Source organism: Oryctolagus cuniculus, chromosome 12 (assembly GCF_051225735.1).
Source record: "Oryctolagus cuniculus isolate XC-2025 breed Fujian yellow rabbit chromosome 12, ASM5122573v1, whole genome shotgun sequence".
NCBI classification, from domain to species: Eukaryota; Metazoa; Chordata; class Mammalia; order Lagomorpha; family Leporidae; genus Oryctolagus; species Oryctolagus cuniculus.
The window spans coordinates 106,063,806-106,087,301 of record NC_142878.1 but is presented as its reverse complement, the minus strand read 5'-3'; the positions used below and the strand labels follow the sequence as shown (position 1 = coordinate 106,087,301).

The window sequence follows — 23,496 nt, the reverse complement described above, 5'->3', positions numbered from 1 at the left end:
TCCTGCTGCAGCCCCTGGGAAGGCAGCAGATGATGGCCCATGTACTTGGGCCCCTGACACCCACGCACGAGCCAGGATGGGGTCCCTGGATCCTGGCCTCAGCCTGGCCCGGACCTGGCTGTTGTGGCCATTTGGGGGCTGCATCAGCAGATACAAGATTCTCTCTCTCTCTCTCTCTGTCGCCTGCCTTTCAAATAAACAAATAAACATCACTTCAAAAATAGATACGAGAATATTGAGAGAAAAACTTAGCTTGGGAAGCAGAGTTAGGTAGGTAGGCAGCTAAACATTTAGAATCAATGCCTACTGGTATACAAGTCAGATATGCACCCAATGCAGACACATACACACTGAGGGCATTTGAATAAACTTTGGTCATCGGTAGAAAAGGCAGTTAAAACCACGATGGGAGAAAGGACTGGAGGAAACACAGTAGCAGATTTAAGCCAAGGATACAGCGAGCTTCATCCCATCCGCCACCTCCTCACAGAGTCAGAGATCAAATTACAGGGACATTTTCTCTGTTCGGGGCTCCCCCGGGCCCCGTGTTCCGGGAGCTCCGGGCTCAGCGGGCTCGTCTGGACGTCTCCATTTGCTTCCCTGCAGGTCCAGTGTCTCCCGGCACCCGTCTCTGGAGCTGCGGTTCCAGCCACCCTCTCAGGCTAAGGCGAACGTTTCCTCACGGAACCGTCATCTGAGTAGGCACTGCCGGTGCATTTTAGAGTGCGCGTTCCAGCCCGCGTTCACTCTGCAAGCTTCTGTAAGGAAAGATCTTCCCGTGGGAGGGCACTCCTGCAGGTGTGAGGAGAAGCGGGGAGGAGACAAGAGCACGTTCCACACAGTTTCCGGCCTCACGGTGCTCGTGGAGCAGGTGTCTGCACAACCACGACCCCTGTGCAAAGCCACGTGCCACCAGCTACAGAACGCGACAGGAGGCCAGGGACAGCGGGGTGAGAGGCGCTCTAGCCAGGTCTGTGCATCGTGTCTGGTTATTTCAAATATGCGACTACTTCATCTCTATGTAGCTCTCAATCAATTCCTGCCAACATTTAACGAAGTCCTTGATTTCAGGGCTGGACTAGAACCTGAGCGCTTACCTGACTCAAAATGACATCATCATGCGTGTTCCGTACCCAAGGCAAAGGGGATCACAGGACACGTGTCCCCAGGCACCACTTCTGTCCCAATAGATTTTCAGAGTTTTATTTATTAATTGGAAAGGGAGAGGGAGAGGGGAGGAGAGGGAGAGAGAGAGAGAGAGTCTTCCATCCCTTGGTTCATTCCCCCAAATGCCTACAACAGCCATGGCTGGGCCGGGCGAAGTTAAGAGGTAGAACTCCAGCCCCGTCTGCACATATGCAGCAGGAAGCCAGTGCTCGGGCCGTTATCTGCTGACTGGCAGGGTGCCCGTTAGCAGAGCACTGGGAGGAAGTGGAGGTGGGACTCCAGCCAGGCCTCCTGGTGCGGGATGCAGCTGGCCCCTGCCCCTGCCGCCCTTTAAGTTTAAAAAGTGGTCATGATGGCCTGAAGAGCTTGAGAGGTTTCACACATGTTTTGTCACGTTCAGAACCGATCTTGTCAATCAGTTCATTTTTAGCTACGCTGTGCGAGTGAGCCCTGCACAAAACCGGACTTGGTCCTGCTGAGTTTTAACGACGCAACTTCCACCTGGTCTCACACGGTGACCCCGGACGCGTAGGACTTGGCCGTTCCAAACCAGATCTCTTCTACGGCCGCCTGACCCATCTCGAACAGCTGCTGCAGGTGCCTCCAGCCGGTTTTGGCCGTGACCATGAGGTAGTCCCGGTTCTCGGGGTTTAGCTGGCAAGAGTGCGCAGCCATGACGAGCGACTGGCAAAAGCGACTGCAGACGAGCAGAAACAGAGAGCCCCTCTCGGCGGCGGTGAGCGGGATGACGCTCTCAAAGCCTGCCAGCACGTGACCGCCCACCGGAATGGGGTCCTTGCTTTCAATCATCATGTACATGATGGTGATGGCCACTTCGAACACATAGTAGCCATAGCTCATGTCGTCAAAGTCCAGGATCCCGGACACCTGGTCTACGGTATCTCCAGAGGCTGTCTTGCTGGACTGTATTAAGATATTGTGGTCGTTAAGGTCCCCATGATTAATGCCTGAAAGTAGACAAAGCGTAGAGACAGGCATTTAATAGCCCAGTTCATTCTCTGTCCATTTCTCTCTTAGCTGAGGATCAGTCAGAGGTACAGGGTCAGGGGCCAGTGCGGGCATCCTGTATGAGCACCACTCGAGGCCCGGCTGCTCCACTTCCGGTCCAGCGCCCTGCTAACGTGCCTGGGAAAGCAGCGAGGATGGCCCAAGTCCTAACCCCCCCATCCTAGGAGACCTGGATGGAGTTCCTGGCTCCTGATTTCAGCATGGCCCAGCCCTGGCTGTTGTGGCCACCTGGGGACTGAACCAACAGATGGAAGTTTGCTTGCTCTCTCTGTCTCTCTCTCTCTCTCTTTCTCTCTCTCCTCTCTCTGTAAGTCTGCCGCTCAAACAACCAATGTAATTTACCATATCAACCAAGAAAAACAATATGACCATCTCGATAGCTATGCATAAAAATGCTGGGTAAAATTAAAACATTCATTCATCATATAAATTTTTAGCAACCAGGAATAGAAGGGAATGTCTTAAAATTTTTATTTTAATTAATATTTTTGAAAAGTAGAAAGAAAAAAAATTTGTTTGGCCTGCTGGTTCACCCGCAAAGTGCCTGCAACAGCCACAGCTGGGCCAGGCCAAAGCCAAGCGCATGTAACTCAGTCCGGGTCTCCCACACAGGTGGCGGGGACCCAAGCCCTCGAGCCCTTGCCTGCTGCCTCCCAGGAGGTACAACAACAGGAGTGAGTCAGGACCGAGCCCAGCACTCCTGTGCGGGATGTAGGCGCCCCAAGCAGGCGCTCAGCCGCTATGCCCAACTCCTGTCCCGAAGAATGTCCTTAATGTTATACAGGCGTAAGGCAGCGGTCACGGTCAACGGTTACACAATTCCTTCCCCCGGATGTGGGCGGGGCGGTGGGGAACACAGGATGCTCAGTGAAGGAGAACAGAGAGGGGAAACACAGGACTGTTTCTCCCTTTTAAAGCTGTAATTATCTACAGATGGTATCACTGTGCATGTTTGAAGCATCTTGAGGTAAGTTATTTGAATTAATGAAAGTATTTGGGAACTATGTGGATACACCAAAGTGCTATTTCTATACACCAGCAACAAACAAAAAGTGAAATTAGGAATGAAATTCACATTAGCATTTTAGAAAATCACGCATCTAGTACTAAATCAAGTTAAAAAAAAAAAAAGCAGAAGTCCTCTTGGAGAAATTTACTTACTTAGCTTTTAAAGATTTATTTTATTTATTTGAAAGAGTTACAGAGAGAGGTACTGACAGAGAGAGAGAGGTCTTCCATCCGTTGGTTCACTCCCCAGATGGCCACAACGGCCAGAGCTGGGCTGATCCGAAGCCAGGAGCCAGGAGCTTCTTCCAAGTCTCCCACGTGGGTGCAGGGGCCCAAGAACTTGGGCCATTTTCTACTGCTTTCCCAGGCCACAGCAGAGAGCTGGACTGGAAGTGGAGCAGCTGGGACACGAACCAGCACCCATATGGATACCAGCACCACAGACGGGGCTTAACCTACCACACCACAATGCCAGCCACAAGGGAAATTTATAAAACTTAGTATCTATCTGTTTAATCTATCTCCCTATTTATATAGATGGGTGGATTTTTAAAAAATATTTATTTATTTATTTGAAAGACAGAGTTACAGAGAGGCAGAGGCACAGAGAGAGAGGTCTTCGATCCACTGGTTCACTCCCTGGATGGCTGCAATGGCCAGAGCTGTGCAGATCTGAAGTCAGGAGCCAGGAGCTTCTTCTGGGTCTCCCACGCAGGTGCAGAGGAAGTGGAGCAGCCAGGGGCCGGCGCTGTGGCTTAGCGGGCCACATGATTGATGGTCACTGACACAGGGGCACAAGGGACATCATTTCCGGGCCGGAGGCTGAAGAGCCGGCATACAGTTGGCTACATTCTCCTCCTCAACACCATGGCAGGATTTGGGTTGGTGAAAGTCCGATCAGTCTCCATCCCAAAGTGAGGATGGGTAGAACGGTAGGCGTGTCACTGGAGCCAGCACTAAGCCTTTGCATGTGGCCTGCCACGGCGGAGGGGTGTCTGTTCCCGTGGCTGACCCTGCCTCACTGAGGCACACAGGGCTGCATGGGAGCAGAGGCCACAGGAATAAACCGGGCACGGTTTGCAGCAGAGGTGGGACCCAGACAAAGCAGGGAAGAGGCGGTTGCTTCAATACAGCGTGGTGGGAGCACGCATAAGCCTAAGCAAAGTGTATGCGCTACATAAAACCAGCTTCCAGATGGATTATAGACCTAACATGAAAGTTCAGAAGATCACACAAGGGAACGTAGTCCTGGGCTGGCGATGTGGTGTAGCGGGTAAAGCTGTCGCCTGCAGTGGCGGCATCCCATATGGGCGCCGGTTCCAGTCCCGGCTGCTCCACTTCTGATCCAGCTCTCTGCTGTGGCCTGGGAAAGCAGCAGAAGATGGCCCAAGTCCTTGGGCCCCTGCACCTGCGTGGGAGACCCAGAAGAAGCTCCTGGCTCCTGGCTTTGGATCGGCACAGCTCCAGCCGTTGCAGCCATCTGGGGAGTGAACCAGTGGATGGAAGACCTCTCTCTCCCTCTCTCTCTCTACCTCTCTCTGTAACTCTCTTTCTCAAATAAATAAATAAAATCTTTAAGAAAAAAAAATAGAGTGGGCTCCTGTGACGCGTAAGAGGGAGCTTCACCAATTTGACACTTGGAGGTGATGACTTTGAGCAGCCCTTGTCTCAGCCGCTGAGGAACAGGTTTTTTTTTTTTTTTTTTTCACACTTTTTTTGAACTCTTTACTTAGTATGGAGTTAATCGTTATCTGTGTAAAATTAATTGAAAATAGATCTGAGTAAAAAATAAGAATGGGAATAGGAGAGGGAGGAGGAAGGGTGGGAGTGTGGGTGGCAGGGTGGGTACGGTGGGGAGAACCACTGTGTTCCTAAGGCTGTGCTTATGAAATGCATGAAGCTTGTGTTCCTTAAATAAAAGGTTTCTGGGGAACTCCAAATGGATCAACTTAAAAAACAGTGGAATCGTATGGCAAAGCTTGCAGACTTTTTAAATGAAGTTTAAAAAAGGTTGATTATTTATTTGAAAGGCAAAGAGACAGAAAGAGAGAGAGAGAGAGAGAGAGAGAGAGAGAGAGAGAGAGAGACATCTTCATCCGCTGGTTCACTCCAAATGCCCGCAACAGCCAGGGGCTGGGTCAGGCGAAACCCAGGAGCCTGGAACTCCATCCAGTTCCTCACGTGAGCGGCAGAGGCCCAAGCACTTGCGCCAGCATCCACTGCTTCCCAGGCACGTTAGCAGGGAGCGGGACGGGACACAGAGCCCCCGGGACCTGCGCAGGCTGGGACGACCCCAAACGGCAGCTTGACCCACTCGCCGCGCCAAGCACGCACCTGGGCTGAGGATTTGACGAAGCCGAGCTGCACCTCCACGGTTTTATGGCGCAAAGCACTGACGTGATGGGGCGGGGCGGGGCGGGGCGGGGGGCACTCACATTCCCGAAATTCGCTGAGCTTGGGCCTCACGTCCTGCTTGAACAGCTGGATGACCTGCTCGACGATCGCCCGGTTTCGGCTCTGGCCCAGGGCGTCCAGGTACTGTTCCAGAAGAGGAACGCTTTTCAGGTTCCAGATGAAGTCCTCGCGACGCAGACTACGTACGCCGGGGTGACGGAACTCCTAAACCCCAAAGCGAGAAACGCTCAGCCCGCTGGCAGAACGCGCACCTCGGAGAGGGCCGCCGTGTGCCCCGCAGTGGCCGGGAGTGCTGGCTGCCTCTCACAGTCACGTGTGTGCACTGACCGCGGGCACGTTAACCCACAGGCCAGTCACGCCTTCCTGTCTGTGCAGGGGCTCCTGGCTTCGGGGCACACGCCCTCCTTCACTGGTGTGCACACAGGTGCTTTTCAAACATTGCTATTTGTTTTTATTTTACTTGAAAGGCAGAGAGAGAGAGAGAGAGAGAGAGAGAGAGAGTCTTCCATCTGCTGGTTCACTCCCCAAATGCCCACACCAGCTGGGGTTGGACCGGGACGAGCCGGGAGCCAGCTCCATCCGGTCTCCCACTTGGGTGGCAGGGCCCCGAGTACTTGAGCCGTCACCCGAGGCCTCCCAGGGTGCACGTTAGCAGGAAGCTGCAAAGCACCCAGGCACTCTGATAGGGGTGCACACGTCCCAGACAGCACCTTACCCACTGCACCTCACTCCTGGCCCCGGGACTGTAGAGTTGACACAAGGAATCGGAGGCAGCCCTACAGAACTGTTCTCACCCCCTCATCTGACCCCAGCCCCTGGTGACCCCTCTGACCTCAGCTTGTGCTCCTGCTCACTCTGTTTGGACTGCACCGGCCCCCTGCTGGCCAGTGAGTGCACCTGCAGCGGTCCCACTCCCCAACACGAGTTTCCCCCTCCTGGGCTGCCTTCCGGAGTGGGTCACGTGGGTAGTGCCCTCCTTCAGCCAGATTTTTACTCAAGGAACCACCTTCTCTACAAGAGCCGCCTGACCACGCCATCTAAAATTTCACCTTCTCTCCAACATTTAACGATCCTCTCCTCTGCTTATTTCTTCTGACCTTATTGCCATCCGCATTTGCCATAACCCACTTAATTACCTTCTGGCTCATCCTCACTAGCAGTTAAGCTCTTGAGGACCAGGGGCCTGTTTTGTTCACCACTGTGGCTCCACACCTCGAGCAGTGCCCGGTTACAAGGTACCACTCAGTACCCGCGGAATTCATGGATATTCCTAGGATAAGACACTCTGACCTTGGAAGGGCCTCTAGACCTCAACCATTCTGCTTCTTCTTCTTTTAGATTTACTTATTTATTTGAAAGGTGGGTTGACAGAGAGAACTCTTCCACTCACTGATTCACTCCTTGAATAGCTGCAACAGCTGGGGCTGGGCCAGGCCAGAGACAGAAGCCAGGAACTCCATCTGGTTCTCCCACAAGGGTGTCAGGGACCCGTGTACCTGGGCCATCTTCCACTGTTTTCCCAGGTGCATTAGCAGGGAGCTGGATTGGAAGTGGAGCGGCTGGGACTTGAACCAGTGTTCTAACTATGGGATGTTGGCTTAACCCGCTGCGCCACTACACTGGGCCCAGACTTTAACCATTCTGTCTAAAGTTCTCAGTGACTGTGGCCATCCGTGTATGCACAGGGAAACTGAGCTTCAGGGAGGGCTAGTGACCTGCTACTCTGTGGCCGTGGGAGGGCCTGGGTCTCCTGACTTCAGATCTCTGTCCCCGAGTGCCTGTGTAGGCACCCATTGACGTGAGTAGCCTTCCAATCTTTCTGAGCGTGCCTTACATTGCATTTCATTGTAGAGGCACACATACACATGCAGAAGAAAACCATCGCAGTCAATAATACTGAGACATTACCTGTGATGGGTTCTGGCACTTTGTGTTTTTTCTATGTCTTCCTTTTGTTGGGCTTAAAGCTGCCTCCCCAGCAGTGTCCACCGGCCCCACTGTGACCTCGGGGGCCATCTGGAACCAGACGCATGCCTCTGCCACATGACTGTCCCCGATCCTTGAACTCGGCACTCCTGCCTGCCCTGAGCCTTGACTTCTGCAGATAAGCCTTCTACACCCTCACGGGCTTCCTCCCGGGACGAGACTTCCAGTGTCCTCACCACCGGGTGTGAAGCGCTCTGCGGAGCAAGCAGAAGACACTCAGACACCTTGAGGAGCTGCTTACGGGGAGGTGGGTTCCAAGCAGGAATCGTGATGGTGTAGACGTGGCTTTCATGTGACATCTTTCAGCACCGCTTGAAATTTTCACTATGCATCTATGGGGGGGGGGGTTATTAAAATGCAATGGGAAAATGGAATTCAGAGACAAGTTGCGGGGTGGGTGTGTGGGGTGTGGCAGCAGAGTTGTCCGTTGGAAGCTGCACCCCCTATTAGAGTGCATTGGCTTGAGTTCAGGCTCTGTTTTCTTTCTTTCTTTCTTTCTTTCTTTCTTTCTTTCTTTCTTTCTTTCTTTCTTTCTTTCTTTCTTTCTTTCTTTCTTTCCTTCCTTCCTTCCTTCTTTCTTCTTTCCTTCTTTCTTTCCTTCTTTCTTCCTTCCTTCCTTCCTTCCCACCCTCCCTCCCTCTCTCTCTCTCTTTCTCTCTCTCTCTCTCGCTCTCTCTCTCTTTCTCTCTTTCTTTCACAGAGTTACAGAGACAGGTAGAGCCAGAGAGAGAGAGAGGACTCTCGAACCGGCGCCCATATGGGATGCTGGCACTGCAGGCTGGGGCTTTATCCCACTGTGCCACAGCACTGGCCCCCAAGCTCTGTTTCCATTCAGCTTCCTGCAAATGCACACCCAGGAAGGCAGCAGATGATGACCCAAGTGGTTGGGTCCCTGCCACCCACACGGGAGACCTGGATGGAGCTTCCAGCTCTTGGCTTCAGATTGATGCAGGCCAGGCTATTGCAGATATTTGGAGAGTGAACTAGTGGATGGGAACTCTGTCTGCCTATCTATTGAAGAGAGAGAGAGAGAGAGAAAGAGAGAGAGAGAGAGGATAAATTTTTTTATTATATGCAAGGGGTTTGAAATCCACAAGTAGTTTTTCATTATACGGATTTTCCATGAACAACCCGAATACTCTTATGTATAAAGAAGGTGAAATAGAACACTTGGTGGGTTTCCACCAGAGCGCCAGCCTACTCCGGGGAGGCGCAGAGTCAGCCTCGCAGTGGGGGCCCTGTTAGCCCTGCATCTGCAGGAGGGCTCAGCTCTGACATGGGGTAGTAACAGGAATATTGAGTCTTGGGGCTGGCGCCGTGGCGCAGTAGGTTAATCCTCTGCCTGAGGGGCCGGCATCCCATATGGGCACCGGTTCTAGTCCTGGCTGCGCCTCTTCCCATCCAGCTCTCTGCTGTGGCCTGGGAAGGCAGTGGAGGATGGCCCAAGTGCTTGGGCCCCTGCACCCGCATGGAAGACCAGGAGGAGGCTCCTGGCTCCTGGCTTCAGATTGGCACAGCTCCGGCCATTGTAGCCAGTTGGGGAGTGAGACTTCTCTCTCTGTCTCTCCCTCTCACTGTAACTCTACCTCTCAAATAAAAATAAATAAAATCTTTAAAAAAAAATAAAGATCTCATGTATACGGGTACTCAGTAAATATTTGTTGAACATGAACTCTGCAGATCTGAGTTCTCTATATTCCTGATAGCTTTTTTTTAAGAGTTATTTTATTTATTTGAAAGTCAGTTGCAGAGAGAGAGAGAGAGTCTTTCAGGGGCTGGTGTTGTGGCATAGTGGGCTAAGCTTCTGCCTGCAGTGCCAGCAACCCATAAAGGTGCTGGCTGCTCCTCTTCCGGTCCAGCTCTCTCCTACAGCCTGGGAAAGCAGTGGAAGATGGTCCAAGTCTTTGGGCCCCTGCACCCATGTGGGAGACTCAGAGGAAGCTCCTGCCTTCGGATCAGCACAGCTCTGGCCATTTGCGACCAATTGGGGAGTGCACCAGCAGATGGAGGATCTCTCTCTCTCTCTCTCTCTCTGCCTCTCCTTCTCTCTCAGTGTAACTCTTTCAAGTAAATAAATAAATCTTAAAAAAAAAAAAAAGACGCGACTCTTGAGCTCACCTTCCAGTCAATCTGTGGTCCAAACGGCACCCAGCTGCCAGTACCGGCCAGGCGGAGCCTTCTCCTCTGAATTCTTAGTTCCAGTCCCCTCCAGCCCAGGGGCTCCTGTCTCCTCTGGATCCCCCTGACCAACTGCCGGAAACCGCAGTGGCCCAGCCACGTCCCCAGCCGAGCAGTCAGATCGCTGCCAGGCCCACATTGCACTTTATCTTGCACAGATTCTGCAGCCCCCAGCACTTAAGAAAAGACTCAGAACTTACTCCCTGCGAAGGCAGGGTGAGCTTAGGCAAGCGGATGAGTGACAGCGGTCAAACCTGCTCAGAGTCATTGCGACACCAAGGGGGGACAGCTTTCCTTGGTTCTCTCTGTAGCTCCCCTGTGCCCTGTAGGACATTTTAAAATACCTCGGACAATGGCCGGCGCCGCGGCTCACTAGGCTAATCCTCCACCTTGCGGCACCGGCACACCGGGTTCTAGTCCCGGTCGGGGCGCTGGATTCTGTCCCAGTTGCCCCTCTTCCAGGCCAGCTCTCTGCTGTGGCCCGGGAGTGCAGTGGAGGATGGCCCAAGTGCTTGGGTCCTGCACCCCATGGGAGACCAGGAGAAGCACCTGGCTCATGCCATCGGATCAGCGCGGTGCGCCAGCCGCAGCGTGCTGGCCGTGGCAGCCATTGGAGGGTGAACCAACGGCAAAAGGAAGACCTTTCTCTCTCTCTCTCTCTCACTGTCCACTCTGGCTGTAAAAAAAAAAAAAAAAAAAAACAAACCTCGGACACCAACCAGCAGGTAGTACTGCGCAGGACCCAGTGTCGGTGGGGATGTGGCCCTGCCACCCTCTGAAAGCTGGATTCGCCGTGCCCCACGACAGCGATGCAAATGGCAATAGGTGGATGGGTGCGCCCACAAAGAAGGCAGAAGGCAGGCTGAGGATGAAGAAGTCGATGCGCTCCCTATCCAAATCCCAGTGGTGATCTCACACAGGCCCTGGCTTCAGGGCCCTGCTTCCCCGAGGAGGGACACCCGGCGTCAGGTCTCGGCTTCTCTGCGGGCCAGGAGGGCGGGAGTTGGGCTGCCCGACCCTGGAACCTCGCTAAGCTTCCAAGGCCCTCCTAGTGGGCCAGCCATCAGGCCAGGGATTGGGACGGGCCTGGTACCGGGGGAGAGGGGTCAAAATGTCCAGGGCTGGGCCAGGCCAATGCCAGGAGCCAGAAACTTCTCTGGGGTCTCCCACATAGGTTCAGGAGCCATCTTCCACTGCTTTCCCAGGCGCATCAGCAGGGAGCTGGATAGGAAGTGGAGCAACAGGGACTTGAACCAGCTGCCAGTAGATGGCTCAAGTGCTTGGGCCCCTGCACCCACATGGGAGACTCAGAAGAAGCTCCTGGCTCTGGTTTTGGCTTAGCCTAGTCCTGGCCATTGTGGCTAACTGGGGAGTGAACCAGCAGATAGAAGATCTCTCTCTCTTCGTCTTGAACTCTGACTTTCAAATAAATAAGTGAACTTTGAAACAAATAAACAAATGAACAAGCCCCACAGTCATACCTCCAGGGTCCTGTCCAGCTTGGCCGCCAGCCTCCCGATGTCATACAGCAGCTGGGAGCTGACGGGCAGCTCGGCCACAGGTCTGCCAGGCAGGTAGGTCAGCAGCCTCACCACGTAGCTCCTGACGCTGGAGTCCCTGTCTGCGGACCAAAGGACACTGCTCATCAATGGAGCATTTTCTTTTTATAACAATTATTTACTTGAAAGGCAGAGAATCTGCTGGTTCACTCCTCAAATGGCCGCAATGGCCAGGCTGAAGCCAGGAACCTAGAACTCCATCTGGGTCTCCCACATGGGGGCAGGGGCCCAAGCACGTGGGCCATCTTCTGCTGCTTTCCCAGGCCACAGCAGAGAGCTGGATCAGAAGTGGAGCAGCCGGGACTCAAACTGGTGCTCATATAAGATACCAGTGTCACAGGCAGTGGCTTAACCCACTGTGCCATAGCACTGACCCATCAACTATTCTTGAAAAAATTAGCTTAAATTTGGTCTTTGCAACTTTTATTCTGAAAAGAATAAAAATTACAGAAGAGGCAAAAAAGTACTAACCTGAAACAACTCAGCAGGACTCTAGGCCACAGTGCTGAGTGGATGAAATAAGCAGGCGGAACAGACAAACCTGAAGAGCACTGGGAAGCCGACGTGTGGGGGGGTGGTTGACAGGCAGCCTAGGATGCCCGCATCCCACGTGGGAGGGCCTGGGTCAAGTCCTGGCCCTGCTCCTGACTCCAGCTTCCTGTTAATGCATGTCCTGGGAGGCACCGGTGATGGCTCAAGTACTTGGGTCCCTGCCACCCACGTGGGAGACCCGGATGGAGCTCTGGCTGCTGCCTTTGGCCTGGTCCAGGGCCAGCTGTTGTGGACATTTGGGGAGTGAACCAACAGAAAGGTCTTTCTGGGTCTGTCTCTGTCTTTCAAACAAGTAAAAGTTAAAATAAAAAGTTGGAATTGGCCCTTTCTATGCCAATAAATGACAGTCAGCTCTGCTGGCCGGGGCTCCAGGCAGAAATCACGAAAGCAAATGCTGACAGCACCCCCCCCCCCCCCAGTCTGCACCTGCGGAAAATGAGGCATAGAAACAAGCGCTGGGGAATACAGGCTTCTCAGTAGACTGAGGCACGGCCTGTGTGTGCGACCTGCACACCACCTGCTCCTCGGGGGCCAAGGGCCTGGGCCCCTGCACCCACATGGGAGACCCGGATGGACAGCCTGGCTCCTGGCTTCCTCCTGGCCCAGCCCTGGCTGTTGCAGCCATTTAGGGAGTGAGCCAGAGGATGGAAGACTCTCTATTTCTTCCTGTCTGTAACTCTGCCTTTCAAAAATTAATCAATCGGGCCGGTGCCGTAGCTCACTTGGCTAATCCTCCGCCTGCGGCGCCAGCACCCCAGGTTCTAGTCCCGGCTGGGGCACCGGATTCTGTCCCGGTTGCTCTTCTTCCAGGCCAGCTCTCTGCTGTGGCCTGGGAGTGCAGTGGAGGATGGCCCAAGTGCTTGGGCCCTGCACCCCATGGGAGACCAGGAGAAGCACCTGGCTCCTGGCTTCGGATCAGCGCAGTGCGCCGGCCATGGTAGCCATTTGGGGAGTAAACCAACAGAAGGAAGACCTTTCTCTTTGTCTCTCTCTCTCACTGTCTATAACTCTGTCAAATTAAAAAAAATAAAATAAAAATTATGGCTGGCGCCGCGGCTCAATAGGCTAATCCTCCGCCTGCGGCGCCAGCACCCCAGGTTCTAGTCCCAGTCGGGGCGCCAGATTCTGTCCCGGTCGGGGCGCCGGATTCTGTCCCGGTTGCCCCTCTTCCAGTCCAGCTCTCTGCTGTGGCCTGGGAGTGCAGTGGAGGATGGCCCAAGTTCTTGAGCCCTGCGCCCGCATGGGAGACCAGGAGAAACACCTGGCTCCTGGCTTCAGATCAGCATGGTGCACCAGCTGCAGCGGCCATTGGAGGGTGAACCAATGGCAAAAAGGAAGACCTTTCTCTCTGTCTCTCTCACTGTCTAACTCTGTCTGTCAAAAAAATAAAAATAAAAATAAATAAAATTTAAAAAATTAATCTTTAAAATATATATATATATAAAATAAACAATGAACATAAACAGAGGGACAAACATTCTAGGAATGGGTTCCAGGCTGTTGTTCAGAGGGCTGAGTTGGGTGAATCTCGGCATTTAGGAGTGGAATGGACCGAGTCTCACGGGCCAGGATCGGAGGTCAGGGAGTTCCAGGAGTGTGCCCAAGGTCCCCCAGACAGTACAAGGACAGACCTGGGCGCCCAGCTTCCTGATTTCTGGTCTTGTGTGCACCAGAATCCACCACCAGTCTACTAAATACAAATATCCAATTAGTTCCTGATTAAAAAACCCACAAGGGGCCAGCACTGTGGCATAGCAGGTAAAGCCACAGCCTGCAGTGCTGGCATCCCATATGGGTGCCAATTTGAGTCCCAGCTGCTCCACTTCCGATCCAGCTCTCTATTATGGCCTGGGAAAACAGTGGAAGATGACGTAAGTCCTTGGGCCCCTGCCCCCACGTGGGAGACCTGGAAGAAGCTCCTGGCTCCTGGCTTCAGATTGGCCCAGCTGCAGCCATTGCGGCCATTCAGGGAGTGAGCCAGTGGATGGAAGACTCTTTCTCTCTCTCTCTCTCTGCCTCTGTCTCTCTGTAACTCTGCCTTTCAAATAAATAAATATTTTTTTTTAAAAAAAGTGATAAATCTTGACAAACCCAAGAGAATTGAGTATAAAGAAAGAAGTTCTTTCAGATGCAGCACAAATTAAAAACAAAGTGAAACAAAACACGCCCCCTGGTTCCTACACGCGCCCATCAGTACCACCAGATCCTGGTTACCCCGATCCCCGCCCTGACTTCTCCCAGTCAGAGCTCCGCTCTCCACGGTGGTGATGCTGCGGCTTCTCCCAGCTCCTGGGAAACATCAGCGGGACTCACGCCCTTGGTCGTGAGACCATATCTCTACCCGGGGTCAGAGGCAGACGCCCGCGCGTGGACAGGTGCTGGCCGGGGAGCCGGCCACCTCTTACCCACGGCCACGACGGAGCTCAGGCCGCCTGCCTTGGTGCGGCACACGGAGGCGGTGGGGAAGCCGGCGGCCCTCAGGAACTCGATGATCCGGCTCTGCACGTCGATCACGTCCGGGTGCTTGCTGGCCTCGGCGTTGCTTATCTTCAGGACGTACTCGGCGGGGCCGTCGGCGGCGTCCTGGCTTCTTGAGACACACACGTGGAAGTTCTGGTCGTCGTAGCTGGGAAGGGGCCGGACCTTCGACACTCGGAACCCGAAGACGGATTCCACCAAGGCAGAGGCCTGTGCCTCCGTGAAAGCCGGCTTGGCCAGCGCCCAGGACCGAGAATCCTCTCCGCTGGACATCGCCTCTGGGGGGAGGGAGAGGACAATAAATCAGAAAGGGGCGTGGTTCGAGTCCACTTGTTGAACCGATTTTTCTCCAGAGAACCAGTGCCCTACGTCATCTATTTACTTTTAAGTATAAGGTTAAAAACGATCCGAGCAGGCAATGAGCTAAGTGGATGTTTCCACAGGTGAATAAAAACCCTCACACCGTCAATGACTTTCAGGGTTACCACTCCGAATGACGGCGATTCCCGGGGAGAGAACGCAGGCCAGGAGAGCACTTTGGGGTCACCCCGTCCCGTCCATCCTCCTCCCGTCCCTCCCCAGTGGAAGTTCAGGTCCTGAGAGGTGAAGTCACTGGTCTAGAGTCACGTCCTAAGTCACAATGAGAACCCAGCCACGGGCTGGGCTCACTAGGCTAATCCTCCGCCTTCCGGCGCCAGCATACTGGGTTCTAGTCCCGGTCGAGGCACCGGATTCTGTCCCGGTTGCTCCTCTTCCAGTCCAGCTCTCTGCTGTGGCCTGGGAAGGCAGTGGAGGATGGCCCAAGTACTTGGGCCCTGCACCCCATGGGAAACCAGGAGAAGCACCTGGCTCCTGCCATCGGATCAGCGCAGTGCGCCGGCCGCAGCACACTGGCTGCGGCGGCCATTGGAGTGTGAACCAACGGCAAAGGAAGACCTTTCTCTCTGTCTCTCTCACTGTCCACTCTGCCTGTCAAAAAAAAAAAAAAAAAAGAACCCAGCCACGGTCATGGCCTTGGCCTTCGACTCTCCATCATCGGTCTTGGTAAAAACCACGAATCAGCAGCTCCACGCAGGTCCCACATGTGGGAGGCAGGGACCCAAGTACCTGAACCGTAACCCGCTGCCTCCAAGGGTGCGCATGGGCAGGGAGCTGGAGTCGGGAGCTGGGCTGGGACTCGAGCCCAGGCCCTCTGAGGTGGGATCTGAGTGGCCCAAGCGGCACCGTAACTGCTGCTGAATACGAACTCTTAGCGTTAGAAAGAGTGACTTTCTCTCGTTGCAGGTGACTGAAGGCCAAGCTCCCTTCCAGCCCAGAAGACGTGCCTGCGGCATCCTTGCCGGGCTGTTACACTTCTGTCTGCAGAGCCCTGTTTTAAAAGGCAGCTCTGGCCATCCAAAGTCAGCCTGGGGGCCGGCGCTGTGGCGTAGTGGGTAAAGCTGCCGCCTGCAGTGCCCGCATCCCATATGGGCACCGGTTTGAGACCCGGCTGCTCCACTTCTGATCCAGCTCTCTGCTATGGCCTGGGAAAGCAGTGGAAGATGGCCTAAGTGCTTGGGCGCCTGCACCCACGAGGTAGCTCCTGGCTCCGGGCTTCAGCCCAGCTCTGGCTGCTGCGGCCACTGGGGGAGTGAACCAGGGGATGAAAGACCTCTCTCTCTGCCTTTGTAACTCCGCCTTTCAAATAAATAAATAAATCTTTAAAAAAAAAAAAAAAGCCAGCCTGGTGTAACAAAAAGCTGCTGAGCTGGGAGAAATACGGCGCCAGTGAGTGCAGCTGTGCTGTTACCCTCCGACTCTGCACTGGTCTTGACTTTGCTGGGGGTTGGACCAGGAGGCACCCATGGAGGAGACTGGAGGCGAAGGCTCGGGCCAAGTGGCCAACGGCCTGAGGATCGAAAGCCGCCCGTCACTGTCACCGTCAGGACCACTGGGGAGGCACTCCCGGCCAGGGTCAACATCTCTAAGGAGGCCTTGAGTGCCATCTCCCACATCCCCGCCAGTGGTTTCATGCGGGACGCACCACATCCTGGGCCAGAAACTGGGCACTGAAGGGGAGGCGGGAGAAGACGCCCAACGCCACGGATGTGCCCTGGGCAGCGGAAGGCGTGGCCCTCCCGAAGGTGTGCCTTTAAAAGCAGCTCTCGGAGCACACAGGCCGCAGCAGAAAGGCGACCAGGAGGGCTCAGAATAAAGGACAAAGATGGATGCTGCAGCTCCAGACCAGAGCAGGGATGAGGACAGCGAGGCAGCTGAGGACCGGCTGGGGGAACAGAGCGCAGGGAGACAGCACCCGGGCAGGGCGGGGGAACAGAGCGCAGGGAGACAGCACCCGCGCAGGGCGGGGGAACAGAGCGCAGGGAGGCAGTACCCGGGCAGGGCGGGGGAACAGAGCACAGGGAGACAGTACCCAGGCAGGGCAGGGGAACAGAGCACAGGGAGACAGTACCCGGGCAGGGCGGGGGAACAGAGCACAGGGAGACAGCACCCGGGCAGGGCGGGGAACAGAGTGCAGGGAGACAGTACCCGGGCAGGGCAGGGGAACAGAGCACAGGGAGACAGTACCCGGGCAGGGTGGGATACTGGCACTTGGAAGGCAGCATCTGAATGCCGCTGTGTGTCTGTGTGTCTCCCTTCTGGGCAGAGCAGGTTGAAGTGCCCGACTGATCATATAAATACTGACATCATCACAGCCAGCGCTTGGGCCAGTGTGGAGGCACAACAGGTAAAGCCGCCACCTGGATGCAGGATCCCGTACGGGCGCCAGTTCAAGTCCCGGCTGCTCCACTTTCTATCCAGCTCTCTGCTGTGGCCTGGGAAAGCAGCAGAAGATGGCCCAAGTGCTTGGGTCCCTGCACCCACGAGGGAGACCCGGATGGAGTTCCAGGCTCCTGGCTTTGGCCTGGCCCAGCCCCAACCGTCACAGCCAGCTATTTGGGGAGTGAACAGATGGACAGATGTCCTTTCTGTCTCTTCACCCCCCCCCCCCCACCGTCACTCTTTCAAATAAATCTAAAACAAACAAACAAGCAAAACCCAGCACTTCCCAGACTCAGAGCTCTCCAGGCTATTTCGCTCAACTGGTCTGAAGGCTGCGAGGTCCCGGCAGGTGGGAGTCTGAAGCGCTCATTCAGTCAGTGGATCGCTCTCACTCACTCACATGTGTGGTGCAGGTAGGTTTTACTCTCCAGTCGGCCTACCTCCAACAAAAGTAACAACTTCCATGGGGCCAGTGCTGGGCGTGGTAGGGTAAGCCTCCGCCTCTGGTGCCAGCATCTCATACGGGCGCCAGTTCGAGTCCCAGCTGCTCCACTTCCGATCCAGCTCTCTGCTATGGTCTGGGAAAGCAGTAGAAGATGGCCCAAGTCCTTGGGCCCCTGCGCCTGTGTGGGAGACCCAGAAGAAGCTCCTGGCTTCGGATCGGCCCAGCTCTGGCCATTCCAGCCATTTGGGGAGTGAACCAGTGGATGGAAGACCTCTTTCTCTGTCTCTCTCTGTAATTCAGCAAGGTATAAGCAGAGAGAGAGAGAGAGAGAGAGAGAGAGAGAGAGAGGTCTTCCATCCGCTGGTTCACTCCCCAAATGGCTGCAACAGCCAGAGCTGAGCCGATCCGGAGCCAGGAGCCAGGAGCTTCTTCTGGGTCTCCCACACAGGTGCAGGGGCCCAAGGACTTGGGCCATCTTCTACTACTGTCCCAGGCCACAGCAGAGAGCTGGATCTGACATGGACCAGCTGGGACTTGAACTAGCACCCACATGGGATGCCAGCACTGCAGGCAGTGGCTTTACCCACTGTGCCACAACACCGACCCCAGATAAATAAATCTTTAAAAAAAAAAAAAAAAAAAAGTAGTGACTTCCAAGCTGCCTGCTGTGGTCCGGGTCACAGAGGCAGGAGAACCGGGACTTTGATCGTGGTCAGCTGGGTGGACCTGTGCAAGGCTTGGGAAAACCAGCTGACGTCTGGACTTCCTTCTCCTCGGCCTGACACAGCCTTTCTGCTTTGATACAAGGGTTCCAGATGTCAGAGCTGACAGCCCGGGTCCCGCCAGCCCCCCGAAGGCTCCGGGTCTCAGACCTGACAGCCCGGGTCCCGCCAGCCCCCGGAAGTAAGGAAAGAGTTCGTGAGAGTCACCCCGGCTTCTCCACGGACCCCCGTGGGCGGCCGAGGGGGGATGCGACTCCCACGGGGCCCGGCGGGGTCTCCTGCCCGCAGAGGCTGCGCCATCAAGCCCAGGCTCTCCGCCGGCCTCTCCCGACCTTCGTCCCGGGTCCCCGCACGCGCCCTCGGCCCTGTCCGTGTAGACACGCGCGGCGTCAGCCCGCGGGTCCCGGGTGAGGTCTCCGGAGTGCGGGGGTCGCCCCGCACGCAGGCAGCACTCCCCACCCCGGACCCCTCCCCAGGACGACCCGTGCTCGCCTCTGCGGGCCCCACCCCGGCTCACCCGCCGCGACAAGACGTCCCGAGGACTCGGCTCCCTGCGGTCGCGGACTCTGGCCGCAGCCCCGCACTCGCGCGGGAGGCGGAGCCCGAGCTCCGGGCCCCGCCCCTCCACCGCGCCCTGGGAGTCCTGTCTTCTGATTGGCTCCTCCGAACGCTCAGCGCCCAGTCAGCGCTGACTACTGAGGACGGAGGCTCGCCTCTGAAGCCTGGGACTCCCCTCCCGGTCACGCCCCGGGGGCTGGGAGCGCACAGATATCCGACTTCTGATTGGCTAACTGCAGTCCTGATCCTGCCTTCTCTCGGCGAGCGTCCCAATCAGAACTAGCCTAGCTTTTCCATAACTTGCTCCTGATTGGCTCTCTGAGGTCCCGCCCCGTCCCGCGGTGAGTAGCCACTTAGCGGGCTCTCGGCTCTTGAGCGGCACTTCGCAGTTCTTCCGCGTCCTCGCGGAGGTGGCCGCGCGGTGGCCGCCTTTTCTCTGGGTTCCAAGTGTCTGGGTAGAACTTGCGTGCCCGTTTTCTGCCCCCCCCACCCCTGCCGCTCCTGCTCCCAGCTCCGGGAGCTGCAAGCGTCGGGGCTGACCGCGTTCCCGGGACACGGGGGCGTCTGGGCCGGGACACACACTAGAGGCCCAGACCGGAGAACGAAAACCCGGGACCCCCAGGGGTCGCCGCCTAGAGAAGCGGCGCTGGCCGCGAGCAGCATCGAAGTCGGCAGGGAAGTGTGCAGGGGGCTCGCGCCAGGGAGGCTGCAGCCGGGGTTCGTGATTGACAGCTGCGAGCTGGGGCTCTCAGCCGCCCAGGGCACAGAGGCGCGGCCAGCGGACAGGTGCACGGCCTTTCTCCAGCAGCCGCTCCGCTTTGGAGCCAGCTCCCTGCTCCTGCGCCTGGGAAGGCAACGGATGACCCAAGTGCTTGCGGGCGTGAATGGGCGCAGCAGCCGGCTGCAGAGAGCCTGATGGGAAGTGGAGCAGCTGGACCCCGAACTGGAGCCCATATGGGATGCTGAGGTCACAGGCAGCGGCTTAACCCACTAGGGAATATCTTCATATAAAGCTTTTTTTTTTTTTTTTACAGGCAGAGTGGACAGTGAGAGAGAGAGACAGAGAGAAAGGTCTTCCTTTTGCCGTTGGTTCACCCTCCAATGGCCGCCACGGCTGGTGCACCGCGCTGAACCGAAGCCAGGAGCCAGGTGCTTCTCCTGGTCTCCCATGGGGTGCAGGGCCCAAGCACCTGGGCCATCCTCCACTGCACTCCGGGGCCACAGCAGAGAGCTGGACTGGAAGAGCAACCGGGACAGAATCCGGCGCCCCGACCGGGACTAGAACCCGGTGTGCCGGCGCCGCAAGGCGGAGGATTAGCCTAGTGAGCCGCGGCGCCAGCCCCATATAAAACTCTTTAATACATCCTGCCAGAGCATGTTTCTCCCCAGTAATGTCAACGTTGGCTACCATGGTTAAAAACATTTCCATTAGGCCGGCGCCGCGGCTCACTAGGCTAATCCTCCGCCTAGCGGCGCCGGCACACCGGGTTCTAGTCCCGGTCGGGGCGCCGGATTCTGTCCCGGTTGCCCCTCTTCCAGGCCAGCCCTCTGCTGTGGCCAGGGAGTGCAGTGGAGGATGGCCCAGGTGCTTGGGCCCTGCACCCCATGGGAGACCAGGAAAAGCACCTGGCTCCTGGCTCCTGCCATCGGATCAGCGCGGTGTGCCGGCCGCGGCGGCCATTGGAGGGTGAACCAACGGCAAGGGAAGACCTTTCTCTCTGTCTCTCTCTCTCACTGTCCACTCTGCCTGTCAAAAAATAAAATAAAAAAAAAAAAAAAAAAAAAAAAAAAAAAAAAAAAAAACATTTCCATTAGAGGCTAAGATGCCTGCATCCCGCCTCCTGGCCCTGGTTCCCGACGACTTCCTGCTAATGCACTGAGAGGCAGCAGGTGATGTCTAAGTACTTGGGTCCCTGCCACCCACGTGGGAGGCCTGGACTGAGCTCTAGGCTCCCGTTTCAGCCCCCATCTCACATCCGTTGGAAGCATCTCATGAGTGAACCAGCCACAAGAGCTGCGTTGGTCTCAGAAACTTTTTTTTTTTTTTGACAGGCAGAGTTAGACAATGAGAGAGAGAGACAGAGAGAAAGGTCTTCCTTCCGTTGGTTCACCCCCCAAATGGCCGCTATGGCCGGCACTGCGCCGATCCGAAGCCAGGAGCCAGGTGCTTCCTCCTGGTCTCCCATGGGGTGCAGGGCCCAAGCACTTGGGTCTTCCCAGGCCACAGCAGAGAGCTGGACTGGAAGAGGAGCAACCGGGACAGAATCCGGCACCCCAACTGAGACTAGAACCCGGAGTGCCGGTGCTGCAGGCGGAGGATTAACCTGGTGAGCCGCGGAGCCGCCTCAGAAACAAATTAAAGATTCCACCAATCTAAGATGTGTCAGGTCAGCATTGCAGTAACATTTCTTTTCCACCTAGCCACTGGCACACATTAGGTAGTGACTCCCGGAGTTCAGATACTGGAGGTCCTACAAGATGAACCATCTGCAGAACAAGACTGTAGACAAGACTTTGTATCATGAAACAATGGCCTATACAACTTACTAGCCCAGGCCAGTGTGGTGGTGTAGTGGATAAAGCTCCGCCTGCAATGCTGGCATCCCACGTGGTCACTGGTTGGAGTCCTGGCTGCTCAGCTTCCAATCCAGCTCCTTGCTAGTGGCCTGGGAAAAGCAGGGAAGATGGCCCAGGTGCCTGGGCTCCTGCCACCCGTGCGGGAGACCTTAAGGAAGCTCCTGGCTCCTGGCTTCCGCAGTTGGGCCATCTCCGGGATGAACCTCTCTCTCCCTCTGAGACTCTGCCATTTAAATAAATAAATCTTAAAGAAAAACCTAGCAGCCCACTAGTTACACGTTTTATATTGTGCAGGTTGTTTAAAATGCTCAAAAATTCAGCATCAAGACCAGGCAAACAAAAATTCGGTGATAACACAATTGTCCTTACACAAGCAAATCTTATGGGACTATAGGTACATCTGCTTTTGCGGTAGATACTCCTTTTTTAAGTATACCGAACGCAGGTCTTAAAGTCATACATCCATCTATTCTGGAAAACTAATCATCAAAACAATTCACATCTAAGTAACACGATACAGTTGAAGGGAAGCTAACGACTAAAAGGCAAAACGTGCACCAAGTGAAAACCGTAAGCTGACTACATGCAAGTCAGAGGTGCCCTCCGCTTTCCTCCAAGCCTGGATGTTCCCATCAGCACATCCTGTGTTATTGCCTTTACAACGAACCGCTCAGAATAGTGCACCAACATCCTTAGGAAGCCCTAATAATATGCCAGTTTTGATTACAAACACGTTTTTAATAAACCGTAATCACCCACGAAGAGTGGAGAAATGGCCCTTAGACCCGTGGACAAACATCGCGTGCGGTAGAGACCCGCGGTCTCAGCTCCCAGCTGCGGATGCTGCTTCCCGGGATCCTGGATAGGCAGGCAGCAACATGAGGTGGTGCTCCGGCACCGGGCCAGAACACACAGCACCGCGCAGGGACTGCTCTGCCACGGAGCAGGAAACCTAGGCTTGCAGCGCCGGCATCTCCTAGCGGAGTCAGTCCTGGCTGCTCTGCTTGCGAGTCCAGCTCCCTGCTAATGCGCCTGGGAAGCCGATGGCCCACGTGTTGCCCCTGCCACCCATGTGGAAGCCCAAAGTGGTTTCCTGGCTGCAGGCTTCAACATGGCGGTGATGGCTGCTGCAGCTACGTGGGGAGTGACCCTGTGAGGATCTCCGCCTTTCAAATCAATCTTAATAAAGAGATGCACAGTGCCCGGAGTGGGTTCAGCCTGGTGGTGAAGACGCCCCTGAGGATGCCCGAACTGAAGTGCTTGGTTCAATTCCCTGCTCCAGCTCCTGATTCCAACTTCCTGCTAATGCAGACCCCGGAGGAGGCGGATGGCTCGGGCAGTCAAGTCCCCGCCACCCACACAGATCTGGCTTGCAATAACCTGACTCCTGGCTTTCAGGCATTCGGGGAGAACCAACAGGTAGGAGCTGTCTGCTTAAGTAAAACTTTTAGTCTTTAATAAGAGCGGGTCAGCACTGTGGCATAGTGGGCAAAGGTGCCGGCATCTCATATGGGCACTGGTTTGGTCCTCTTCTGTTCCAGCTCTCTGCTATGGCCTGGGAAAGCAGCAGAAGATGGCCCAAGAGCTTGGGCCCCTGCACCCACGTGGAGACATGGAAGCAGCTCCTGGCTGTGGATTGGCGAAGCTTCAGCCACTGCAGCCACTTGGGAGAGTGAACCAGCAGATGGAAGACCTCTCTGTCTCTCCCTCTCTCTGTCTGCAATTCTACTTCTAAATAAATCTTTAAAACTGAAAAAATTTAAAAAGGACACACAGAACCTCCACTCTACTTTGCATGAGGTTTTCCCGACTCCAACATGTGACTGCTCACTGCCACCACCGCTGAACCAGGTTCAGCTTTTGGCCCAATTTCATTCTCATCGGCCCTGGAGCGGAAGAGGAACTGCAGAGTGTGAGGCTGGGACCTACAGTCGTCGTGTGCAAGGACTGGTGTCAGAACACCAGACGGCATGTCTGAAGACAAATTTCTGGATGGCGGCACATTTCTTTGTAAGTTATGGTTTTTGATTTTCAATTGCCACAAAATATTTTCTAACAAGAG

The 23,496-nt window shown here is 55.3% G+C and overlaps 1 protein-coding gene across 12 annotated transcripts; it reads right to left on the bottom strand.

The window, feature by feature from the left end:
• Positions 1–355: 355 nt before the first annotated feature.
• On the bottom strand, positions 356–19,022 carry HYKK (hydroxylysine kinase). 12 transcript variants are annotated; one of them, XM_089310801.1, is made up of 6 exons: positions 18,817–19,022; positions 14,300–14,650; positions 11,265–11,404; positions 7,528–7,799; positions 5,640–5,823; positions 356–2,135 (listed from the first exon to the last, which is right to left on the bottom strand). In XM_089310801.1, exons 4-6 carry the CDS (start codon positions 7,633–7,635, stop codon positions 1,675–1,677), a joined length of 753 nt encoding a protein of 250 aa, XP_089166927.1. In that variant the 5' UTR covers positions 7,636–7,799; positions 11,265–11,404; positions 14,300–14,650; positions 18,817–19,022; the 3' UTR covers positions 356–1,674. The 12 variants fall into 12 exon arrangements, 10 of the variants coding, with proteins under 10 accessions (XP_089166927.1, XP_002721640.4, XP_051690516.3 ...); XR_016218384.1 differs by lacking the exon at positions 356–2,135 and adding an exon at positions 3,747–3,985 and having other exon boundaries at positions 18,817–18,950; XR_016218383.1 differs by lacking the exon at positions 5,640–5,823 and having other exon boundaries at positions 18,817–18,950.
• Positions 19,023–23,496: the final 4,474 nt, after the last annotated feature.